The following is a 20,742-nucleotide window of genomic DNA, read 5'->3' on the forward strand; positions in this document are numbered from 1 at the left end:
GAGTAACTATCAAGTTGTTCTCGTCGGGCACAGTGGCAGCTAAATGACAGCTGGGGCTTAGCCATTTATCTGCTGCGCAACAACGATTCCGCTGTTGTCGTTGTTCTGGCAATTCCTTTAGCGATGGCGTTGAGCAGGTTCGACAGAAAGCTTGCGTATGTGCAAGCGGGCTCCGGTCTAGCATTTTCAACCTTCTCTTGTTTACATCTGGCTGGACATTTGTCCGCGAATATACGCTTTTCTCTGGCAGATTCTGCCCTAATCGCCTTCAGAGAATGTACGTTGTGTTGCCGCTCTCTGAGTTGTTCCACTATCGAGCTACAAGTGCCTTCTCGCTATTATAAGATTACCAGCACCCTTTTATAGAGCCTTTTCTTATCGGTGTCTCCCTCGTTGCACACATCGGCTCGAGTGTCGCCAGAGTCTACATCAGGCGTGCAGCCAAAGCTCAGAGAACAAGCAAGAAAGTTGTAATCGAGGAGAAAGCACAAGATGGTGGAGCAGCTGCCTGGCCGACCATGGCCACGGCCCTTCGTGAATTGAATTGGCATCGATACACCGGATATATCCTCACGAGTTTCATCGGCGTACATGTCTGGGCCACACGAATAACACCGTTAAAAAGTATGGTTTGGATGCCATTCTTAGGCCTACATTATCTAAAACATGCTTTACTGTCTAGTATTTCCCGATCCTTCAATCGTAGATATGAGTTGGTTGACAAGCACTCTACGCAATGTACCTTTCCTCTTCCCGCCCTACTACTTTGCACTTGGAACAGCGGGCATCTATCATACTTTATACGGTGTCCACCGAGCTCTTTGCACGCTGCAATTGCTCCCGCGTTCCCGGCGTATTGAACCCGGCAGGTGGACCGCCGTCATGTATGTTTCGGCCGCGCTTATGGTTTCCACCATTATGGCGATCGCGGGTGTTTATGAGACAGTTCCTATTCCGCTTGCCGCAAAATGGGAGCAGCTGGACAAAGCTATCATGGGTGTCTATTTGAAAAGCCTCTAACACGAAGCATCGGCCATAGATCTAAACTATTGACATTTAATACACTCGTACACTATGTGCAGTTCGTGGGCTTTGTATGTTTTCCTCTTCCTCTGCTACGGTTGCCGGTGCCCGTACCACTAATTTGAAACCTGGAGCTTTCGCTGCAAGTGACCTCTGAACTGCCGGCGATGGCAGCTCAGCAGGCTTGAAGTCCTTCACTTCTGGAGCATCGATAGTTACCAGGTCTGCCTCTCCGGGTAACATTGTTGAGATTTCTTTTAATCTTCCATATTCTGACTGCAGTCCTTTGGCCACCTCCGCCAGCAGGCGATCACGCATTCGCAAGGCTCCCAGCCGCTCCATCTCTCTCTCTGCCTCTCGACGGTCTAATTTCGCATGCATACGTTCAAACTCGAGGCGGACTTTTCGTTCTGAATGGAGAGACTGCCGGATATCGTGTAAGGTAGTCTCGAGATGCTCTCGTTGGCCTGTTTCCTTTGAGAGCGTTTGCTTGGTGTCGGTCAGTTCTACTTCGAGCTTATCGACAAGCCTCTTGAGTTTCTTGGTCAACTTGTCCAGTCGCGCAACCTCTTCATGGGCGTCGTAGGAATCTTTGCTAAGCTTTGCGATTTGAGAGTCCTTCTCTTTGACAGTTGTACGGTGCTCCCTTTCAAGATTGCTGATAGTTCTGCTAAGTTCATCCACTTTCACGAGAACGGACTCCAAGTGTGCACCGATGTCTTTTTTCTCCGTTGTCACCTGCTGCAGTTCGGCAGTAACACGTTCGTTTTCCACCTTGATTACCTCCATTGCAGCCTGTGTGTGACGTTCTCGGGCTTCCATTTCCCCTTGTCGCTTCTGTATATCAGACTGTTTGCTTTCTAGATCAGCCTTTGTTGATGTGATAGCCACGTATCTTTCTTCCAAGTCAGTATGCTCCTTTTCCAACGTCTGGTGTACTGAGCGGATTTCGGCGAGCTCCTTCCGTAACTGTGTTTCCACTGATGTGGCCTGCTCACGGTGCTGGGCGAATTCAACCTTGATTTCTGCCAATTCCTGCTCCCGCTGCTGCAGTTCAGAGCGGGTCAGTTTGAACTTCTCCGTCACCTGGCGCTTGTCATTGGCAAGATTGTTTTTCGCAAGATTGAGCTTTTCAATTTGTTCTTCGAGAAGTCCTGTCTTTTCTTCAGCTTGCCGCCTCACTTGAGCAATTTCGAAGTTTACCATATTCACATTCGCCGTCTCACGATCTAGGGAATTTTGGAGGTCCGTCACCTGAAACATGAGTTGTTCCTTTTGCTCCTGCAGTTTTTTGATGTCTTTAGCATCTTCAGCCCGCAAGTTTCCAAGTTCCTGAATTCTCGCTTCTCGACCTTGGATTTCTTTTTCGTGCTTCTGAGTCGCCACTCGGAAAGCAGATTCAAGTTGATCCTTCGCTCGCGTCACTCCCTTCAGAGCATTGGTTAACTTTTCATTATCGTTCTTGAGCTGTTTGACGGTAACATCGAGATCCTTCTTTTGCTCTTTTACAGCTTCCAAATCCTTTGTCAAGTTTGTGATCTTGACATCAAGATCGTATTTGGTATCTGTATGTATACGATTCATCTCCCGTAGTTCTTCTTCAAGCTGGCGGTTTTGCATGCTTGATATGTCGTGGGCATGCTGTGTACGTTTAAGTTCGGCGGCAGTTTTGTCGAGTTCGGCCGTGAGTTTCACATTTTGCTCCTCGGAAGTACGTTTGCCTTCTCCTGTAAGGTTGAACTGCGTGACCAACTCTCCCAGCTCAAATTCGAGCTCGCGAATGCGATTCTGAGCCAACGTCAGATCCTTGGAAGTTGTCTCATAGTCACGCGCCAGCTTATCCAGATTTCGTTGAAGGATCTCATTTCGCCCCTGCGTCACCTCCGAACCCTTTTCTGCTTCTTTTCGCAAACGTGCCATGGTTTCGTTCATTTGCAAGAATTCTTTGAAAGATTCATGGAGCTTGCTTTTTGTTTCAAAAACCAGTTTCTCGGTTTCCGCAATCTTCTGATCTTTGTTTTTGAGCTCTTGTCGCAAGTTTTCAATCTCGACAGACAACTAGCAAAGCGGCAACGCAGGTTACGCATGGTGCAATTGGCTCTTCCGAGAAGTACACCCACCTTTCGCTTTCCTTCTTCTGAGTTAATTAGAAATGCCATTAATGATGACAATTCTGCTTTGAGATAGCGTATATCCTGCTGTAATCGTGCGCTTTCCACTGCCTGCCACTCTTCTGCGTACACGTAGTAATTCACTGCCTTTTTCAGTGCGATCCTGAGCTTTTCAACATCATTCTGCTCCTGCTTTTCCGACTGAGTCCGCTCGTAGAGTTGTTCACGCAACATATGAATTTCTTTATCTTTAGCATCTAAGGTCCGTTTGTACAATGCGCCAGAGAAGACACGGCCCGACTCGATGCCCCAGCCTCGTGGTCCCATACTGGTAAAGGTTGCTCGTGCATTCCCAGGGTGCTCTTGGGTTGCAGCGTACCGTTGCTCGACATAAGCCCATCGCTCTCGATCAATTTTTTCAGATACGTCTGTATATACAGTATTCTTGGGCTTGGTTGGGTCCTTTACTATTCTAAAGTAAGGCGGTTCCGTGAGGCGTCGACCATCTTCTACCTCATCAATCTCATGGAGGGAGCCCATGATGGGTTGATCACCGTTTTTGGCCAGACAATGTTCGAATGCCCCCAACAATGCATTTTGACACTCTTTACAGACTCGGAGGGATACAAGCAGCTGTGCACCGTGATCTTCATGTGGAGTATCGGCTATCAAAGCAACATCTGAAGCCTTGGAGTCGCTTGCTGCAGACTGCGGGCGATTTGATACAGCCCCATCGCAAGAATGTGAACGTTTGTGGATTGGGGGCAAGGCTGGATGATGAGCGAGCCGACTTCGAGTTGCTCTGACCTCCAGTACCGTTGCTGGCCCATCTTCAAGGTCGCTATGTACATTTGTCGGCAAACCCAGTCGCGTGGCAACCTCGGCCATGCTCAACGGTTGCGAGAATGCGCCAGTGTCTTAAGCTGGGGCGTACCCAACAAATGGGCCGCGCAAGGAATTTCCTCCGCTGTCGGCGGGTATTGTTGTTGTTCTTTCGCGACCATACCGTCGGCCAAACAAGGATGAGCAGGTGGATTGAGGGTTTCGCCTGATCGGATATTTGCTTACATAACCAGAGTGTCCAGATGGCTGGACGCGTTTCGATGTCTCGTTGTGCGCACTGGACCGTAATCGTTTCCAACACTCATCTTTCAATCCAGTTAGGCCATATGCATTGATAGTACGCACACAGTTCTGCCGCATCACGGCTGATCATGTTAACTCCACAGCCTCAATCTGCGTCGAAAGAGCTTTGCCGTCCCGCTCCGGATGAGGTTACCTCATCCAAGAAGACAGTGAACGGAATTAAACCAGTATCTAAGAGGCTACCTGCAAAATCCCCAAAATCATGGCTGTTTGGCCTGGGCAGACACAATACTAGTGCTGAAAAGATACTCAAACACGCTAGCAAGGATGACGGAGTGGGTGCTGCCAAACTGAGCTCGCCATCACCTCGCGCTGCCAGTGGAGCCGGCAAGCCTATGCGCTCTTTCACGGCGACCGCTCAAAGATCGTTCTCTGACCCCTGTAATGAAGCGGGTGGGAAATCTGGTGAAAGACGCCTGTCAAACCCGGTCACTCAACGACTTCAATCACCAACCGAAAGTAATTTGAAGCAGCTCAACAAACAAATCACCTGCCGTGTTCAAGCCAATGATGTGCGAAATGGAAGTAAAAGATCACCGACATCATCGCGTAGATGCAGTGAGAGTAGTTCTGCGACATTGTCCCGCGACTCAAGCACGTCGTTCACAGTAATGATAGCTGACCCGAGCACCGACAGATTTTCTTCGGCCGCACTCGACGCCTCAACTTTGGTCGATGCCGACGTACAACGTTCGTGCACGGTAGAGGATAGTAGTGATAGCCTCCGTGCTGAAGATGAGCAGGAAATGGAATTCGTCGTACAGAACGCGCGAAGTACTCTTCATGAGGACCGCGTGGAGGAGAACGTCGACCATGGGGACGGCACACCCAGTGCAACAATCGATGGTCCCCTAGAAGACGTGGAGGTTTCTATGGAGTATTTGTCCCTCCTTGATGAAGGCAGTGAGTTGCGGTACGAACATTTAAGCAATTCAGTCAGTCTTGCCGCTCGCGATGAAACCGATTGTTCTGTGGAACAAGCTGCTCAGTCTTTTGGAAAGCTTTCAAGCCTGTCGGACTATGTACCTCTGGAAGAAGATCCTACCACAGCAGATTCAAACATCATTCAGAAAGGCAATCTCGAACGCATTGATAAGAATCTCCAGTGTACCGTACCAAATGAGGATGCTCAAGGCACCCCGCTTGAAGTCAGTCGTGCGCAGGAGGAAATTCTTTGGCTGCGACAACAATTAGCCATCTGTGAGATGTCCAGACAGCAATCGGAGAAGGATCTAGAAACGTACCGGGAACGGTTGTCCTCGCTCGACGAGCGAGCCATGGACGAAGAACGCCAGTTGGCTTCCTACGAGCGGCGATTGTTGGAAGCAGACCATCGTATAAAGCACGCTGAGGAGGCTTCCGTGCTGCAGGTATGTACTGACCTTCTTGGTGGGCAGAGGGCATGAAACTTACCGATACATTACATTAAAGGTCAAGGATCTGAAGGATCAGCTTAGCGCTTTGAATAATGAATATCAAGAGGTCCGGAATCAGCTGTTTGAATCGCACGATCGAGATCAAGGTGATGACAATCGCAAATAGTGTTAAATCTCGATCTTGAAGTTGACCATACTGTCGCTCTCAACTTGTAGTATTGAATGATAAAATGACGGCTATGCAGGAGAGTCTGGACCTTCTTCGTGAAGAAAAGGATGAAGTCTATCAGCTTTTGCAAGATGAAAAGGTCTGCTAGAGTTGACAGCTGGAAACGCAGGGGGTCTCTAACATTAAAGTTTGGTAGGCCAAAACATTTCGACATGAAGCAGACTTCCGCCTTTTTTCCCGAAAAATCCGTACTTTACAAGAACAAAACAGGTAAATCGTATCTGTTGCACCTTTTTGCATGTAAATTATCTAAATTCCACATTAGCCAGCTACATCAAGAGGCAGAGCAGCTTCGAATTGAACTGCGGGTATAGCTAGGTTATATGGTTGCTTTGCCGCCTTTCATTCATTGACGCAGCACCTGTAGCGTATGCAATATGATGCGCCATCTCCTTCATCGCCGTCAATAGGCGATAATTTCTACAAGGAACGCTTGGAGGAGGCTTTGCTTGATAATGAAGCTCTTCGGGTGAGAAGAGAAGATACCTGGTTCACTATTACATCATATTGATTAGCTGCTTTCAGGCATTGCTTGAAGAATTCAAGCGCGAGAATGACGCTCTTAAACTCCAGCTGACCAACACATCCATCGCTCCATCGTCAAATATCCAAGAATCAACGAAAACTCTGGAAACATCCCCCATGGACCTGGCACGGTCCGCGAACATACACAGCCGTCTTTCTTCAGGTGCCCGTAGTCCTACTTTGCACCGTATGCGGTCATTCCCGGCTTGGGAACGACAGACACCTACAACGACAACAGGAGATCGGAAAGCTTTCGTAGATAGGATGAGACAGTATGAAAGCGAGTTTTCACCAACTAATGGCCGCGGTTGCACCCAGTTATCACCAGATAGTCCCTTTGCGAAGCATACAATGCCCGATATAATCGGTTCCCCCTCAACCTTTAAATCGAGTCCTGACCTCAAATCCACAAATGGTCGTTTGGAGGACAATCGTTCATCTCGCCGAGCGTCAATTGCCAGCACTTCAGAGTCCCCATTAATTCATAGAGAGTTGCAAAGTACCGCTGACACGAAGAAAGAGCCGTCAGTTGATTATTTGGAGTTGCGACATAAGCTCTCAGAAGATCTCAAGTCTTTGATGGATCACAAGGTAACTTACTTCGGCCACCTGAACGATGTGCCTCGGCGCTAACACAAAATTCTTTCCTTTTGTTTCCATGGAATCAGGCCAAGGTAAGCAACTTGTGACCATGATAGCGTCCAATGGAAATTGACGTCATCCATATCTCGTTCCTAGCTGACATCCGAAATGAGCCGCATTCCTGCCAGCGGTGGTCTTGGCCGTGTTCGCCGACGTAAGGAAGAGTTGGATACCCAGTTAGATGAGGTCGACGGGCAGATCGGCACTGTGAAGAGAAGGATGCGAGAAATGGGAATGCTTTAGATTTTAATAGTAATAACCGTTTGGCTTAGTGCAACATCGATTGCATCTTGCATCCAATTTCAACGAAAGTAAATGGAATTGTGGCGGGGGAGCCGGTTAGTCTCATGATTGCTTGCTTCGGGAGAGTCGAGAATAAATAACAAGCGGGGGAAGAGCGAGAATGAGGATTTATATAGAAAATCGAGTGCAGCTGCAGAACAATCCAGGCGTCTTTCATTGATATCGCATTAACTTGTACAGGAAACTCACATTTGTAGTTTCCACACCGCTATGTAGAAACATGATTACCTAAGCTGCTTATCCTCCACGATCTGGGATGGTGTTACACAAGATTAGTGTGGAGGTGATTGAAAATGGCACTAGGACCCATTATTATCCGGATTAATCCAGTTAATCATATCGCATAATCAGCACCCCCATCTATCGCTCAAAACGGTGAGGCATGTTTTTTTTTAAACTGCGGTGAGGTGCATGCCAAAGGTCTATAAAAGGGGAACCTTCTGTCTCTTTCCCCTTTCCTCTTTACCCATCCTTGACTCACAAGCATCTGCCAATGCTCAACTCTCAAGTCCATCATGAGAATCCTGCTCTGGTGCCAAGGACCTCATCCGCCTGACAAATACAACATAACCCCTCACAAACACTGCTACTACTATATTGCTACAATCACAGGTATGCATTATCTTTGTATTTTCCCATGTGTATTCCGAGTCTAATTCTGGTTTAATTAGTATCTGAACATCCTCCGACTAAAGAATTTCGGAATCAAGGGCTTAGTAGGATTTCTCTCGTGTGGTGGGCTTAGTTACCCGGTTAGAACAACCATAATGTATTGCATGTGTAATTGGGCCTAGTGGTAGTTAGTTAGTGGAATCGTGCTGCTTTGCACATACCCCAGTTCAACCCAGGCTGGAACCTGTAGCGAGTTAGGATAGGGGTGGGACTCGTTTGCAGGATAGGTTATGCAGGGTTGGACAGGCTGGCTAATTGTAAATTAGAACCGGCTGTAGTGGGTTGGAGGGAGAATTTGTCCCTAGTGACATTTTCTACCACCTGCACACTATGATATGATCAATGACGTTGGTAACGAGATCTTCTCCCACTTTGCATTCATGTCTGTACATTTCAAAGCTGGATGGTTGGGACAAGGCTCCAATTGTACACAGCCAGATCAGCATGAGCTAGTAAGTCGAATATGGGCTTTATCTTATCGGAAAGACCGCTGAGTTGTGGTGGCCAGGGTTGGAGCAATGTTGCCATTGCGTCGAGTCTAATAGTGGTAAATGGTATGAATGTATTTATATATGTACTGCTATGGGCAGACGCACTGAGCAAACATGTAACTTAGGTGTCGTGTCCGTGCTATTCGGGCTGGGACTGGAAAAAACATTAATAATTTCGGCGACAAGGTTTGCCTTTTACTAGCGCCAAAGCTTATTTACTACCTTTAAGTCGGAACACTAATTTTGCACATCCAATGAAGATGTCTGGTCCAACTGACTATAATGGGATATGTTCTGAAGCCTGTGTTTGAGCACAATGATCCCCTCTTTGTTTTCGCCCTTGCCTGTATGTCCGTTGCTCTTTGACCTCTTGATTTGATATATTACTGACCTAGTACCTTCTGGGTCACAGTAACCCTTATCTTAATATCCACAGTGGAGGTGCAGAGAGCTGCAAGCGTGCTTTAAGGAAGTGAATCCCGTAACGCTCAACAGTTGCAATAGATTGTGTACAACAAAAGCAAGCATCGACACGACTACATGTTTGCTACCGTATTGGCTGCCATGTTGTTTAGTGTCACTTTAACCTCTTTTATTGGTTGGTATGAGGCTCACAGTTATACTGAGTTTCTGCCACATGAGCTGATTTTCTTCATTTTGGTAGGCAATGCCTTTGCAATCCAGGCTGACCCTTGGTGGCTGCCACGCACATATATTCCAACTCTGGGCATGCTGTTGGGGAACTCTAGTAAGCTGAAATCCGCCTCTACCCTGTTGCCTTCCTCACTTCTTCCCGTCTCATCGTATTATGTATAGTGTCCGGCATGGCCTTGGGACTGAGCAGCGTGTTGGGACAGGCTGCCGATAATAAAGACCGGATAGAGCTTTATCTTTCATTTGGGGCGTCTCGATGGGAAGCAGGTACTTCTGGAGAGCCGATCAACGGTTTCGGTTTCGTTCATACTGACTGGGAACATAGCTCGACCTGTCTGTGCAGAGGCAATAAAAACGGCCTTGCTACCAGTGTTAAACAACATGAGGTGCGGATTCATCGCGGTCATTGAACATACCCCTTTCTGCTGACAAGTCACGGTTCTTAGCGTAATGGGGTTAATCTCGATACCAGGGTATGTGGAAAGACAGTCGCACTGAGAGTTGATGGCATTTGGTTCATTCGTCCTCCAATTCATTTAGAATGATGACAGGGCAAATACTGGGTAAGTTGAACTGTTCTAGTAGTAAGGGATAACGAACCTTACCCTTAAAATCTGTAGGTGGGGCCAAAATTGCGGACGCTGTTCGCTATCAACAGGTGACTTTCAGTCTGAGTGTTATCACATATAGTACGGTGTATTGACACAGTCTGTGCATGGTCATGACCTGCGACAGATTATCATGTTCATGATCAGCGCATCTTGCGCGATTGCGACAGTTATGGCGGTATTGAGTTGTGTCTTCATCATATTTGATGATCATTCACGATTACGGATGGATCGCATATTGAAGGACGCGAAGAAAAGAAAGACGGCGACAAGGTTTTGGACGAATGTGATGAAGAGATTCAAAGGCCGTAATCAGGTGGATCATGCAAATGGACAAAACGGCTCTGAAGCAGAGGCTCTTTTGCGTTGAAGACATAATAAATCCAGTGATGGGCGTTAATAATAAGGTGTCCATTAAGGTATCTATTACAGATGTCCATCAACTTCTGCAATCCTAGACAGGCATCTACCGTCTGGCAAATACCGTAAGTGGTAAGGAGAGATCTGTCCATGTATCTACTAGGCCATCACGAATAATCTGGGAATTTTGATGGGGTAATACACCCACCATCACGAGTATCTTGGTATCGAAGGTGCGAAAGCTTCGAAACCTCACAAGAGGAACAATGTTAGATCAAGTTCCCAGTCGAGGTAAATTGGAGCATCACAAAAGAAGCCTCTTTGACAGTTGAAAAGGCTGGTAGTCTAAGGTCGTTACTGTGGATACTGGGAGGACGTGGTGTTTTGGCGCCAACGACCTTGAGAACGCTTGCAAGGCGTTTTATAGGTCAACAGAAACTTGCAGATGTTACAAATGATAAATGCGCACTGGGTTAGTTGCATGCATCTTGCAGTTGCGGCCATCACCATTTGGTCCTTTCTAATATGACCGAGTTGCTTGCCAATATGGCAACCACACGAACATGGAGGACAAACTCGCCATTTATCAGCTGATATTGATGTTCAGTCCGATACGGCTGGAAGGTTCACTTCGTCCCCATCATTTACCAATGGCATCCCCGATATAGAGCAATTGCCAGAAACAACCAACCCAAATAAAACCTAACCAGCTGAAAGCAATCAGTAAGTCACCTTCAAATTCACCATAGTCATCCTCATCACCACCTCCATCTTCATCCTGGTCGGTATCATAGTATCCGATGCGGGGTTTGCCATGGGTCGTTCTGCCTCATTTCCTGCCGCGACCACCAGCGTTGCAATAATTTCCGTTCCTATCCTAACTCCTAAGGCTCTCACTGACTTGAACGTGTCCAAAAATCCTCCGATGATATCAACTTTATTTTTAGAAATAAGGATCATCGACACATTTGTTCCTTGGGGTATCATTTCTCTTCAACAGTGGCGGAAGTGAAATAAGACTACATTATTGCAAGAACAAGCTTTATTCCTCTACGATTGCTCTTTGGGGTGAATAATTCTGATTTCAAACCATGGCTGTCCGAGCTGGTGCAGATGACTTGGTGAAGATCACAAATTGTAATTATCTATTGTAGCAAAAACTCGTTGCATTGTTGGTTAGTTTTCTCATCATTGGACACGGCTTTTTAGTCACACGACAAGATATAGAAGTACTTCAGCACCGCTTCATCGGGCTCCTTCCACCACAACAGTCACCAGGCATAGGAAGCGATCGTGACCCATTGGCGGCATTATACGCAGGAAAGATTGATCGTGCTCGCTTTCGGGACTTGTTGGCAGATGTGTTTGGGGTCGATGACTCGCTCCTGATGGACAGAGGTATTTTGCACAGTTTAAGACAAGTTGGGAACTATCTGGTTTCCCCTGATCTGTTGACGGACGTCGGATGAATGTTCATTATGCTGATTTTTTCATTCTTCATCATAGTTTTTCGATCATTCGATACAGATGCGGACAACTATATCTCATATGAAGAGTTCATCCGAGGAATGTCAGTTTTCCTGAAAGGCAGACCAGAGGAACGTGCGCGTTTCTGTTTTCGAGTATACGATCTGAACGGTGATCGGTACATATCAAAGGAGGAGATGTTCCAGATGTTACGTAATTGTCTCGTACGTGGCCAAGAGGAAGATGAAGACGGTGTCAAGGATCTGGTAGATCTGGTCCTGAAGAAGCTGGACGAGGACAGGGACGGACGGGTGAGCGAAAGCGACTGGGCTACTGTAATTGGAAAAGAGAACCTATTGATGGAAGCGTTTGGACAATGCCTGCCGCGAAAAAAGGTAATCAGTGCACGCGAGAAGCACAAAGAGGTATTCCTGCGACAAACAACTAAATCAAAATGCCTCATTCAGACAGTGGAGCGATACTTGAGTCCAGCATCAGAAAAAGATGGCGTGACTGGTAGTAAACTGGTCCGGCTGTCTCTAACTGCCCCTTATCCATCCTACCCACTCGCCGCTCGCCTCACTACGGGAGCGCTTGGAAGTAGTACGGCGAGTCTCACAAGTGAGCTGGGTACAGATGCAGTGGAGCCAGTTCAACTCAGACATGGGCATGCCCCGGCACAACGCAGAATGATTGCCGGTCGTACAAAGGACTCGCACAGCTCAGCAAGCACGGTGCCGCGGATGTCCGGTGTTGCAGGCGGCAATGCTAGCAATCATTCCGCACAACCGATCCAGGGTAAAAAGGGTCGTGTAGTTGCCCTCTGAATGTACTTGTTTAGGTGATGTTGATGTGACAAGTGTGAATATGACTTACAAGCATTTCACCATTCTCGCTGAAGCTACAGCAGCTTGAGATGGCCTGTTAACTCAGTTGTCGTACTTTCCGGGCCTGTAGATATCTTTAGTCACTCGCATACAGTATGGTTGTTTATGGTGCATTGTACCTATGATGGCCAGCACCGTGAGCGATCCCCGGGGCACCTGTGTTCTCCCAGCATCCTTGACCATCTTTATTGGCAGACCCTTCTCCAGCGCGGACTTTTGGATCTGAATCCTTATAGATGAGGCGGAAGGGAGGTCAGGGTCGGGAAAGGCAAATAGTTCTATCTGATAGGGGATAGGCACCGCAGGAACCAATTCTTTGATGTTCATTGCAGCGAGACCACCAGCTATACTTTGATACATACATGGACTTTTCATCGTCACATTTCAGGGCGATCTTCATTTGTCCGCTTGCTTCCCATTGTCGTACCCAATCTGCCCACTGGCCACGTGTGAATATCACAGCAATCGTCCATGACCAGCGTACGTGAAAGAACCTGTTTTGTCCCCCGAACCGCCTCCTTCCAGCACCCGAGAGCAGCGTGAGCACATTGAGCGGCGACCTTTCCTTTACCCATTTTTAGATCTTGCCTCACAATGAGGACCTAAGCACAGGGTAGTTGACTGATTGTTAGATTAATTGCGCACAGCACACTGTTGAACAAAGGAAACAATGACCATCTTTTGCTTTTCCATTCGTTGCAAGGTCAACGTGCTGTATGAAGCACATTGTTTATTTAGCACAATGCAAGAAAGAAGATAGCCAAGCACCATCCCAAAAAGGATAAAAATGATAGGCGATAACAGAAAGCAGTGCTCATGCCAAAAAGCAGAAACCATGTTCGGCAAATAATCTGTCATGATGTCTAGGGAAGGTGCAATGGCACTACCAACAGGTGTGTCGGCGACAGACAGCAGACGTTTGAACCATAGTAAATGGTTGCAGTGACATTGATTCCAACCCATTTAATGCAGGTGAAGTCGCGTAACTAAGCCACTCCAGCCATGGCCTCCTGGCAAGGAAGGACGAAGAAGGGGCAGTGGGATATCGTAGGGGCGTAAAGATTAAATACAATAGATCATATTTTCAGTTCTATTCGTCAGAGTCGCTCTGCAGCAAAATGGATATCTTCTTCCTATCTGTACCCAGTAGAGCAACTGTGCCTCGTGGACCATTAGATGTTAAAGAGAGAGGATCGGTCTCTAATGCCGCACTGGCCTCCACAGGGATCAGAGGTATTCTATCGAGCGTCTACATGAAAGCAGAAATAAGTATCGCCCGAGCAGTGACGAACGTAAAGGACTTCACCTACAATGGTTTGGATATATGCATTCAGAATACTCATTTTCTCGGTTCCGTCATAGAATGTCGACGCCCGAGAAAACTCCAGATCGCGATATCGCAATGTTGATACCTGCGATTCTGACTCTGCGATGCCTGTAGAATTGCCGGCTCAGTCTATAGCGAAAAGGATATCCGCACAGACTACCCATATTTGACTAACCGGTAGCTGTCCGACTTCTGTGAATCATTATGGCGATGTCATCGTCAAAGATTTCATGAAACTCGACGCTAACGTCATTTCCATCGCCGGTAGCAAGTCTAACGCAAGCAACGTCTAGGTCGTACGTTTGATACACTGATGGTTTCGGTGTTCGGGACTCAGGCAATGAAGTAGTCGTCGCGGAGTGTCGTATAACCCAGACTGGCAGCCAAAAGTTAGAATCACTCAGTAGAGTCCCAAGGCGTGCACTTACACAGAGGAATTGTCTGGTCACCAATATTGTGCCGAATACTTAAGGCTATATAGCGCAGTCCCTCTACCTGCACGCCAGAAATGTTAAATGCCACATCTCAATTGGTGCTACCAAACGAAAGATTGTATGTACCTCTCGTGAGTACTTCGCTGAGAGGAAGTGGGTCATGCCGACATCGCTCGATGTTGAGTCATCAACTACCTCGCATAGTCGGATGCAGCCAGCAAGTGCGACTGGTTTCCAGTTTAGCGTATGTGTCACAGGCCAAATCTTCGTGGCATTCGAAGCTAGGTTCTGGAATAGCCGTGGCAATTGTGGTTCCTTTACAACCTCATCAGCTGTAGCACCTACGAGACTGAAGTTTTAAGGATTAACCACTGTCGTGTAACCATATGCACACCATAGGCCTGACCTTTCTGAGGCATCGGCCGCAGAATCAAAGAACTCGTGAAAGGGGTCAGAGATGAGGTGGTTCCGGATGTAGTTTGACACCTTGCTAATGTTCGCCGCTTCAACTAAAGGTGTGATATGCTCAGATCCAATATCATGTTCAAGATTTTGACAAACTACGTCATATTAGTACTGGACATTGCGCCACATCGCCAAAATCTCAGATACCTGTATTGAGCCACTTGATGAACTCTCCGAAGTGGTCTGCCGCGTCAAGGGTGCGCAACTGTAGCGAGTTTACACGCATTGCAAGTCCGCGGCAAGAGTCAATGCACTCTTCGATCGCGCTCCTCGTTAGTTCCAAAACCCCAAAGTTGTGTCCCCTAAATCAGTCAAAGATAGTTGTGTAGCCAAACACTAAACTTTTCGGAAGTCATACTGACGTACCATGTCCCTATTGCCTTGAGCTCATCCAAGTGCATGAGGAGTCGCTCTACCGCTGGCATGATATGGAGGCAAGATAGCCTTTGCAGACTTTGGTAACCAGCATCGAATGTTTTTTGCCAAACTTTAAGAGCCTAGGTGAGTGCATTAAGTTGTAAGCACAGGTAGTACGAAGACAAAGCAAATTGCTTCAAATTCGTACTTGGTTGTGGTTCAACTTTTGGGTGAGGTATTGTTCAAGAATCATACTTGGGATTCCACACAAAAGAAGATGGAGCAGCTCCCCACGTAAGTTTGACTCGACTTGGTAATGAGTGTCAGTTCTTGCGAAGTCATCCCGATAAAGGTCCATAACTTACCACCGTGTTCCTCTATTATGTTGTTGAAGGCTTTCAGTTGACCGTCTGATTCTTTCATTATTGTTTCGTTCTCCCTTTGCATGGCTTGGAGAGCTGTGTCGAGATATTCTACCAAGGAGTCCACTTGGGCTAGGTGAGACGCTACTGATCGCAGCACTTCTCTATGTTCCAGTAGTAATCGATGATCGAATTGTATAAGTGACAGTTCTCGTAATGAGGTAATAGGATCGTTGTCGGCGACAAGAACAAATGTAGACGCGAGATCGGAAGTTGACCAAATATGGGCGATACTGGGATTCTAACCGCCATATGAAGTGTCACTAAGCCGCAGAGATTTGCACAAGGGTGCTTGGAGATCATACTTTCAAGTTCAGCTCGGTGTAAGATCGCAGTGCTATAACACCCGCCGGCAAACGACCTGCAATGCTACCCAAGCAGATGTTAAAAAGTACGCTACGAACGATTGCGAAGGGTGTAAGGCATGCGCCACCTAAGTTGAACTGTAGTGTCCGCGTCTAACACATTTAGCATGTCGAGTTCGGATGTATCGTTATTCGCTGCACTCCAACATGCACTAGGGGAGGCAGTATTGAGGTTAATGACAACAGGCTACCATTTTTACGGCTTCCAATTTCAACTTACTCGGCCAAATCTCTATTAGAAGTACTTGACATCAAACTGGGTAAACGACCAAGAGCCCTTGCGGGTAGTCCAGCGAAAAGCTATATTTGCAATATGGAGATAAGTGGTAAAGCAAAATGATATTGTAATTGATCTTACTCCTATGTACCCTGCCGCATTTCCCCAGAAACTTTTGGCGCACCCATTCCAGGGAAACTATTTGACAGTGGTCGGCGTTGAAAACGTGCAATGCCGCACCAGACTCAACTTCGAAAAGATGCACAGATCCAGTATCCCATCCTATAGCTATCACTTTGCCTAAAGAGTTTCTCAACGTCAGCATGTAGGCACTATTGGAATTGCGTTAGAGGTCGCTACCGTCCGATCGCCAAGCCACTGTCTCTGTTTGGGCCCCAGAACGGAGCTGCGGGATAGAACAAACTCGCTCCCAAGGGACTCTAAAGATGTCCACTTCATTTGTATCATAAAGCACCGCCAGTAAGTCCTTGTTGGGGCACCACCGGAGCAGCTTGATTGCTTGGTGGAAGCTTTCGTCAGTCCAGGTCTTGAAGGTTATCATTGCAAGGTGATGGACGGAAAATGGCTGGAAAGCTTGAACGCGTCCTACTAGAGGTTGAGCATGGTTGGTCCCAGCCGCCGTCACCATCCGTCTTGACAGCAACCCGAAGACATGGCAAGCCCCCGTTCGGTATGTGTCTTATGCAAATATATTGTACCAATTGCGTCTCATTCACTGTGGTCACAAAATAGATAAACGTACTTTACTTCGCCGGTGCGAAGGATGCATCGGGGGTCACGGAGGAGATTTTCGAGATACCCCCAGGGCAAGAAACCATTAGAGTACCACAGTTGATACAAGCTCTTAGTAACAAACATCCACCCCTGCTGAAAGTATTCGAGGCGGCTATATTGGCCGTGAATATGGAGTATGTAGATCGGGACGGGAAGTTGACTGAAGGGGAAGGGAACCGGATTGTAGAAGTCAAGGCGGGGGATGAAGTCGCAATCATACCGCCTTTGAGCGGAGGTTAAGCCTGCTATCCATAAATAAACATATCATAGGTGGAGTGGGGAGACTGTCAAGACCGTGTAGCTCAAGATACTCCTCAGACTGCTGTGGAATGGGTACATAATCAAGCTGGCCAGAACTGCCTTTATTAGATTGCTTTGTCATTCCTTATGCCACATCTCATCATCAGCTCCCTTTGAAGGACAGTCGCCGAGTCTAACTGGTATGAACAGGCCATGTGACGCTATCAGCTTGGTTGCGCATGTCGGTCGGCTCTCATTCGTTAATACCTCCTTAGGCTATACCCTAAAGAACTTCCTGACGCCGCCAGACTTTGACTGAGGGAGCCCCTCATAGAGCTCCTATGGAAGGATTCCGACTCAACACCTGCTCCTGGTGGACTTCGGTGACGTGATAACCGGCTGAACCGTCCAGTTGAGGGACCTCCTTCCACCACGGACGTCAACTCAACGGCTTTGCCTCCAACGTTGAGTAGACTGAAGGACGGGAGTTAGCCGGGACAGTAGTGTGATCTGCTCGCCATCCAGAACCCACCCTATGTATCCGCTAGCCTCCTCCCTGATATAATGAGCAAATAGGCAAACCGTATGGAAAACGTCGTTTCTCCCCTTTGTGAGCGTACGTTAGCGGCAGCTGATCCATCTTCATATCCTGTATGTACCTACCGAATAAATATCATATACAGTGCCCTCCACCACCACATGAAAATGCGGTGGCCACTTGGTGTAGTGTCGTATCTGAATGGTGTGAGAGGGTCCTAGGTTGAGGTAGTACCTTCATCAGTCTCGTCCATGATGCACATCCCAGTGGGAGACGTCTTACTGACCTGGCTTTGAGCCAATGGGTATAAAGAATTTGCTGCTGAAAGGGAAGTTGCCGTATGTTGCAAAGTTTTCTCCCGGCATCATCTCATCCATAAACCGACAGAATAAGTGCATCACGAGCTGCATCCAGGGAGCAGTGTCACTGACATTCGGGAACCAACTTGTACAAGAAGACATTTACCTGCGCATCTGTGGGTTGCTTGTCATTTGACCAAGGCTTCCCTTCCATATCCGAGCCGCCGTTCCACTGATACATAGCAAGGTTGTTACCTTTGGCCAGTACTGTGCAAGAATGTAAATATCCGACTCGGTCCGTAAAGTGAGAAATGTCGCTACTCGTTACTTACTTTTGATTCTTTCGACGATATATCCACGACAATTGAATTCCGGGAGCGTCAAATGGTTTTCCAATTTCAAGCGCTCTTGAACGACCAGATTCTACGATAGGGTCTAAGTCTCGTAACTTTCACATATTAGGTACAGTGGCAAGGCAAGAACGTTACCTTTCTAAGCTTCTGGCTGATGTCATAGAGCGTCGGGTACTTCCCATCAACAGATTGAGTAGAGACAGACGTAGAACCGAAGAGGGATGAATTCGGCGCTAAAAAATTGCAGAGAAGTACAGGAAACAGTGGGTAACACAAAACACCAAGCATTGCGAATTAAAAGTGGCATTGTACCTCCAGTAGTGGAAGCTGTTATTGCTTCCATAGCCGCCATATTCGCAGCCATTAGCCCCGCTTGCATAGTGGCTGAACCGCACTGGAGATGATCCAGTCCAAGTTCACTAAAATAGTAATCGGATAATTCTATCCTTCGAGCGAGGGGTTTCACTACTTTCGTCGCAAGCCACTAGAGTGAAAAGAATGTCAGAGCCATGTATAAAGGTTACATAATAAGTAATCGTGAAGAACCTTTCGGGCATTTTCTGTCCACTCGTCTATGTAGCTTCCAACATTCCATTCATCCAATGTCTTCAAGATATGTTAGCAAGCATAATGAGGGTAGACAGCATATGACGGCGTACCTTTTGTGGCTCTTTCACGACAATTCCATCTTCAATCCGCTCTTGGACCTTAGAGGGCGTGGAGGTCTTCGAGGCCACTTGGAATTTCGGTACAGCTGGGGTAGATAATGCTGCAATCGACAATGCAGAGGCACCCGATCCTATGTCTTCTTGCCAGCCACCTTCTGTAATCATCCGTCAGTTCCAGCTTCCGACTCCAACTATCATTCATCTTTGCAGCCCGTCACGCACCTGTCGAGACACCATCCCTATGCTCACGGATTGCTAACATGTCATCTAAGGCGCGACGATCTCGGACGGGCTCCGCGCGCATACCGGCTAAATTGTAAAAACTTAGCCCCTCACATATAGCAAGAATGCAATCCGCTGCCCGTACCTGGAGACGTGGTCAGCCTGTACGTCGCAAGAGGAGACACTGGTGAGGGAACAGCAGTTTGAGACCGCGGGTGCCGGCGAGCGGACGCATAGGATGGCCTGAGAATGGAATCAATCATAAATGCTACAGTTCCATCCGTACAGATCCAAAGGACAACCCTACGTTGCGGGAATATGATCGCGGCTTCTTTGCGCGGGGGAGACTGGGCTGGGACGCTGGGCCTGGACATACATCAAACAAGATCGTTACACGAAGACGGTGAGTAGCAACATACCGGCGAGCTCTTCGTTTCGAAGCGAGGTTTGATTACATCAGCAAACTTTCTCTGGCTCTCTGTGAGAGATCGGGCTAAAAAAACAACCACATATTAGAAACCGGTCCAAATGCCTGACTTCCTATCGCATCCATACTGTCGGGATTAAGCCCAAGCATGCGTCGTTGGGCTGGACTTAACGCGTAATCAGCGAACGTGTCTGGCGGGGCGAAGAACTTCACGAGCAGATGGTAAACGTTCAGCGCCATAAGAATTGCTCCCGCAACTATCGCATATAATATTAGCAAGTTGTTGCTGTAGTCGAGAGCGATCATGAACGGATATCATACACGGTAAGTAGGCCACCCAGGACCACTGTTCAGGAAGGGCGTTCTGGAGAAAGCTGCGTGATGCAAAAGATTTGCTGTTTTGGAAATGTCGCAAAGGTATTTGCCAAATACTACTTTCTTACCGGTACCAGCCTGTCAGATAGCTCAGCAAGAATACGAAGAGAACGGAGCCGTTCCACACAAGCTTTCGATAGTCTAGATCAGTGAACCCAGCTTGTGCAAATCGTTTCGACACCTCTTTGACAGCGGGATGTTCCCATCGCAAGGGAGATTGCTGTTCCTTTGCCAGTTTCGAATAGGGCTCCCGGCTAAGTCGTGGGGATGTCGATGAGAGCGGTACAGAATCCAACGCTGGAGCGTCCCCGGAACTAGCAGGGTTTTGAGCTGGATTTGCAATCCAAGTTCCAGACGAAGGTGTCCCAGATTGTGGTCGATTTTGCAGTTGCTCCTCTTGTGATGAGATAGTGGTTTGTGAGAAGCCTGTACGGGGAGGCGAGTAGCTTGTCTTTGGAGTGTGAACTGCCGAATATGGGGATGTTTGAAAAGGCGATCTATCAGGTGAAGAGGAAGCTGACGCTCGTCGAAACGAAAAGCCATCCTGCGACCGAGAAAATAGGTGATTTGAGCTTGATGGCGTACCACCCGCGGCCCGCGGTGAAGGACGGTACATTGTCGTGGCTGCTGGGCTTTGGCCAAGGTTGCAGTTGTTAGACAAATCGCGTCCCCAACAGCAACTTGGTTTGCTTGACTGCGCCATTTTTCCAGAAAAGGTTATATAGGTATTGCATGTCCGAACCC

General features: G+C 47.6%; 9 protein-coding genes across 10 annotated transcripts; 5 read left to right on the forward strand and 4 right to left on the reverse strand.

Moving 5' to 3' along the window:
* The first annotated feature begins 80 nt into the window (after window positions 1-80).
* SPPG_01160 (uncharacterized protein) lies at window positions 81-1,091 on the forward strand. The gene is made up of 3 exons (XM_016749484.1): window positions 81-277; window positions 346-624; window positions 683-1,091. The coding sequence occupies exons 1-3, from the start codon at window positions 124-126 to the stop codon at window positions 1,018-1,020; spliced, it is 771 nt and encodes a 256-aa protein (XP_016611733.1). The 5' UTR covers window positions 81-123; the 3' UTR covers window positions 1,021-1,091.
* SPPG_01161 (uncharacterized protein) lies at window positions 970-4,126 on the reverse strand. Its single transcript, XM_016749485.1, has 2 exons — window positions 3,144-4,126; window positions 970-3,081 (listed from the first exon to the last, which is right to left on the reverse strand). The coding sequence occupies exons 1-2, from the start codon at window positions 4,020-4,022 to the stop codon at window positions 1,057-1,059; spliced, it is 2,904 nt and encodes a 967-aa protein (XP_016611734.1). The 5' UTR covers window positions 4,023-4,126; the 3' UTR covers window positions 970-1,056.
* Window positions 4,127-4,249: 123 nt separating this feature from the next.
* On the forward strand, window positions 4,250-7,588 carry SPPG_01162 (uncharacterized protein). Its single transcript, XM_016749486.1, has 9 exons — window positions 4,250-5,650; window positions 5,712-5,802; window positions 5,873-5,964; window positions 6,022-6,095; window positions 6,151-6,193; window positions 6,253-6,354; window positions 6,411-7,001; window positions 7,079-7,084; window positions 7,149-7,588. The coding sequence occupies exons 1-9, from the start codon at window positions 4,349-4,351 to the stop codon at window positions 7,293-7,295; spliced, it is 2,448 nt and encodes an 815-aa protein (XP_016611735.1). The 5' UTR covers window positions 4,250-4,348; the 3' UTR covers window positions 7,296-7,588.
* A 774-nt stretch (window positions 7,589-8,362) lies between these two features.
* SPPG_01163 (TIGR00245 family protein) lies at window positions 8,363-10,310 on the forward strand (the record flags this gene model as incomplete). The annotated part of the gene is made up of 13 exons (XM_016749487.1): window positions 8,363-8,479; window positions 8,536-8,581; window positions 8,644-8,704; window positions 8,779-8,864; window positions 8,931-8,959; window positions 9,023-9,116; window positions 9,183-9,266; window positions 9,335-9,439; window positions 9,498-9,558; window positions 9,619-9,645; window positions 9,713-9,735; window positions 9,793-9,830; window positions 9,908-10,310. The coding sequence occupies 13 exons, from the start codon at window positions 8,363-8,365 to the stop codon at window positions 10,148-10,150; spliced, it is 1,014 nt and encodes a 337-aa protein (XP_016611736.1). The 3' UTR covers window positions 10,151-10,310.
* Window positions 10,311-11,101: 791 nt separating this feature from the next.
* On the forward strand, window positions 11,102-12,573 carry SPPG_01164 (uncharacterized protein). Its single transcript, XM_016749488.1, has 4 exons — window positions 11,102-11,277; window positions 11,350-11,538; window positions 11,647-12,002; window positions 12,075-12,573. The coding sequence occupies exons 1-4, from the start codon at window positions 11,232-11,234 to the stop codon at window positions 12,432-12,434; spliced, it is 951 nt and encodes a 316-aa protein (XP_016611737.1). The 5' UTR covers window positions 11,102-11,231; the 3' UTR covers window positions 12,435-12,573.
* On the reverse strand, window positions 12,509-12,821 carry SPPG_01165 (uncharacterized protein; the record flags this gene model as incomplete). The annotated part of the gene is made up of 2 exons (XM_016749489.1): window positions 12,509-12,558; window positions 12,614-12,821. 2 exons carry the CDS (start codon window positions 12,819-12,821, stop codon window positions 12,509-12,511), a joined length of 258 nt encoding a protein of 85 aa, XP_016611738.1.
* A 708-nt stretch (window positions 12,822-13,529) lies between these two features.
* SPPG_01166 (uncharacterized protein) lies at window positions 13,530-16,932 on the reverse strand. Its single transcript, XM_016749490.1, has 15 exons — window positions 16,442-16,932; window positions 16,233-16,381; window positions 16,085-16,164; window positions 15,933-16,016; window positions 15,805-15,868; window positions 15,443-15,740; window positions 15,286-15,386; window positions 15,087-15,217; window positions 14,868-15,022; window positions 14,662-14,815; window positions 14,382-14,604; window positions 14,250-14,316; window positions 13,997-14,197; window positions 13,805-13,929; window positions 13,530-13,743 (listed from the first exon to the last, which is right to left on the reverse strand). The coding sequence occupies exons 1-15, from the start codon at window positions 16,728-16,730 to the stop codon at window positions 13,585-13,587; spliced, it is 2,280 nt and encodes a 759-aa protein (XP_016611739.1). The 5' UTR covers window positions 16,731-16,932; the 3' UTR covers window positions 13,530-13,584.
* On the forward strand, window positions 16,530-17,621 carry SPPG_01167 (uncharacterized protein). Its single transcript, XM_016749491.1, has 3 exons — window positions 16,530-16,772; window positions 16,835-17,316; window positions 17,392-17,621. Exons 1-2 carry the CDS (start codon window positions 16,755-16,757, stop codon window positions 17,114-17,116), a joined length of 300 nt encoding a protein of 99 aa, XP_016611740.1. The 5' UTR covers window positions 16,530-16,754; the 3' UTR covers window positions 17,117-17,316; window positions 17,392-17,621.
* SPPG_01168 lies at window positions 17,197-20,638 on the reverse strand. 2 transcript variants are annotated; one of them, XM_016749492.1, is made up of 18 exons: window positions 20,067-20,638; window positions 19,945-19,997; window positions 19,752-19,880; window positions 19,616-19,689; window positions 19,504-19,562; window positions 19,342-19,439; window positions 19,197-19,283; window positions 18,966-19,129; window positions 18,853-18,912; window positions 18,619-18,790; window positions 18,442-18,539; window positions 18,286-18,376; window positions 18,120-18,220; window positions 17,941-18,058; window positions 17,780-17,871; window positions 17,649-17,722; window positions 17,384-17,590; window positions 17,197-17,313 (listed from the first exon to the last, which is right to left on the reverse strand). In XM_016749492.1, exons 1-18 carry the CDS (start codon window positions 20,612-20,614, stop codon window positions 17,310-17,312), a joined length of 2,229 nt encoding a protein of 742 aa, XP_016611741.1. In that variant the 5' UTR covers window positions 20,615-20,638; the 3' UTR covers window positions 17,197-17,309. The 2 variants fall into 2 exon arrangements, with proteins under 2 accessions (XP_016611741.1, XP_016611742.1); XM_016749493.1 differs by having other exon boundaries at window positions 17,197-17,590.
* Window positions 20,639-20,742: the final 104 nt, after the last annotated feature.

This window comes from Spizellomyces punctatus (assembly GCF_000182565.1).
Source record: "Spizellomyces punctatus DAOM BR117 chromosome Unknown supercont1.2, whole genome shotgun sequence".
Taxonomy (NCBI): domain Eukaryota; kingdom Fungi; phylum Chytridiomycota; class Chytridiomycetes; order Spizellomycetales; family Spizellomycetaceae; genus Spizellomyces; species Spizellomyces punctatus.

Excerpts from the sequence above, each read along its gene's own strand:
- SPPG_01160 (XM_016749484.1), top strand. The coding sequence starts at position 124 with ATGGCGTTGAGCAGGTTCGACAGAAAGCTTGCGTATGTGCAAGCGGGC. Across the intron at positions 278-345 it reads CCTAATCGCCTTCAGAGAAT|ATTACCAGCACCCTTTTATA; the intron begins GTACGTTGTGTT and ends CGCTATTATAAG. Across the intron at positions 625-682 it reads ACGAATAACACCGTTAAAAA|TATTTCCCGATCCTTCAATC; the intron begins GTATGGTTTGGA and ends TTTACTGTCTAG.
- SPPG_01161 (XM_016749485.1), bottom strand. The coding sequence starts at position 4,022 with ATGGCCGAGGTTGCCACGCGACTGGGTTTGCCGACAAATGTACATAGC. Across the intron at positions 3,082-3,143 it reads CAGAAGAAGGAAAGCGAAAG|TTGTCTGTCGAGATTGAAAA; the intron begins GTGGGTGTACTT and ends CCGCTTTGCTAG.
- SPPG_01168 (XM_016749493.1), bottom strand. The coding sequence starts at position 20,614 with ATGTACCGTCCTTCACCGCGGGCCGCGGGTGGTACGCCATCAAGCTCA. Across the intron at positions 19,998-20,066 it reads TATCTGACAGGCTGGTACCG|CTTTCTCCAGAACGCCCTTC; the intron begins GTAAGAAAGTAG and ends TGCATCACGCAG. Across the intron at positions 19,881-19,944 it reads CTGGGTGGCCTACTTACCGT|TTGCGGGAGCAATTCTTATG; the intron begins GTATGATATCCG and ends TATATGCGATAG.
- SPPG_01166 (XM_016749490.1), bottom strand. The coding sequence starts at position 16,730 with ATGGTGACGGCGGCTGGGACCAACCATGCTCAACCTCTAGTAGGACGC. Across the intron at positions 16,382-16,441 it reads AGTGGCTTGGCGATCGGACG|GCAAAGTGATAGCTATAGGA; the intron begins GTAGCGACCTCT and ends GAAACTCTTTAG. Across the intron at positions 15,387-15,442 it reads CATAATAGAGGAACACGGTG|TCGAGTCAAACTTACGTGGG; the intron begins GTAAGTTATGGA and ends CTCATTACCAAG.
- SPPG_01162 (XM_016749486.1), top strand. The coding sequence starts at position 4,349 with ATGTTAACTCCACAGCCTCAATCTGCGTCGAAAGAGCTTTGCCGTCCC. Across the intron at positions 5,803-5,872 it reads ATCGCACGATCGAGATCAAG|TATTGAATGATAAAATGACG; the intron begins GTGATGACAATC and ends CTCAACTTGTAG. Across the intron at positions 5,965-6,021 it reads AGCTTTTGCAAGATGAAAAG|GCCAAAACATTTCGACATGA; the intron begins GTCTGCTAGAGT and ends AAAGTTTGGTAG.
- SPPG_01164 (XM_016749488.1), top strand. The coding sequence starts at position 11,232 with ATGGCTGTCCGAGCTGGTGCAGATGACTTGGTGAAGATCACAAATT. Across the intron at positions 11,278-11,349 it reads CTTGGTGAAGATCACAAATT|TCACACGACAAGATATAGAA; the intron begins GTAATTATCTAT and ends ACGGCTTTTTAG. Across the intron at positions 11,539-11,646 it reads CTCGCTCCTGATGGACAGAG|TTTTTCGATCATTCGATACA; the intron begins GTATTTTGCACA and ends TCTTCATCATAG.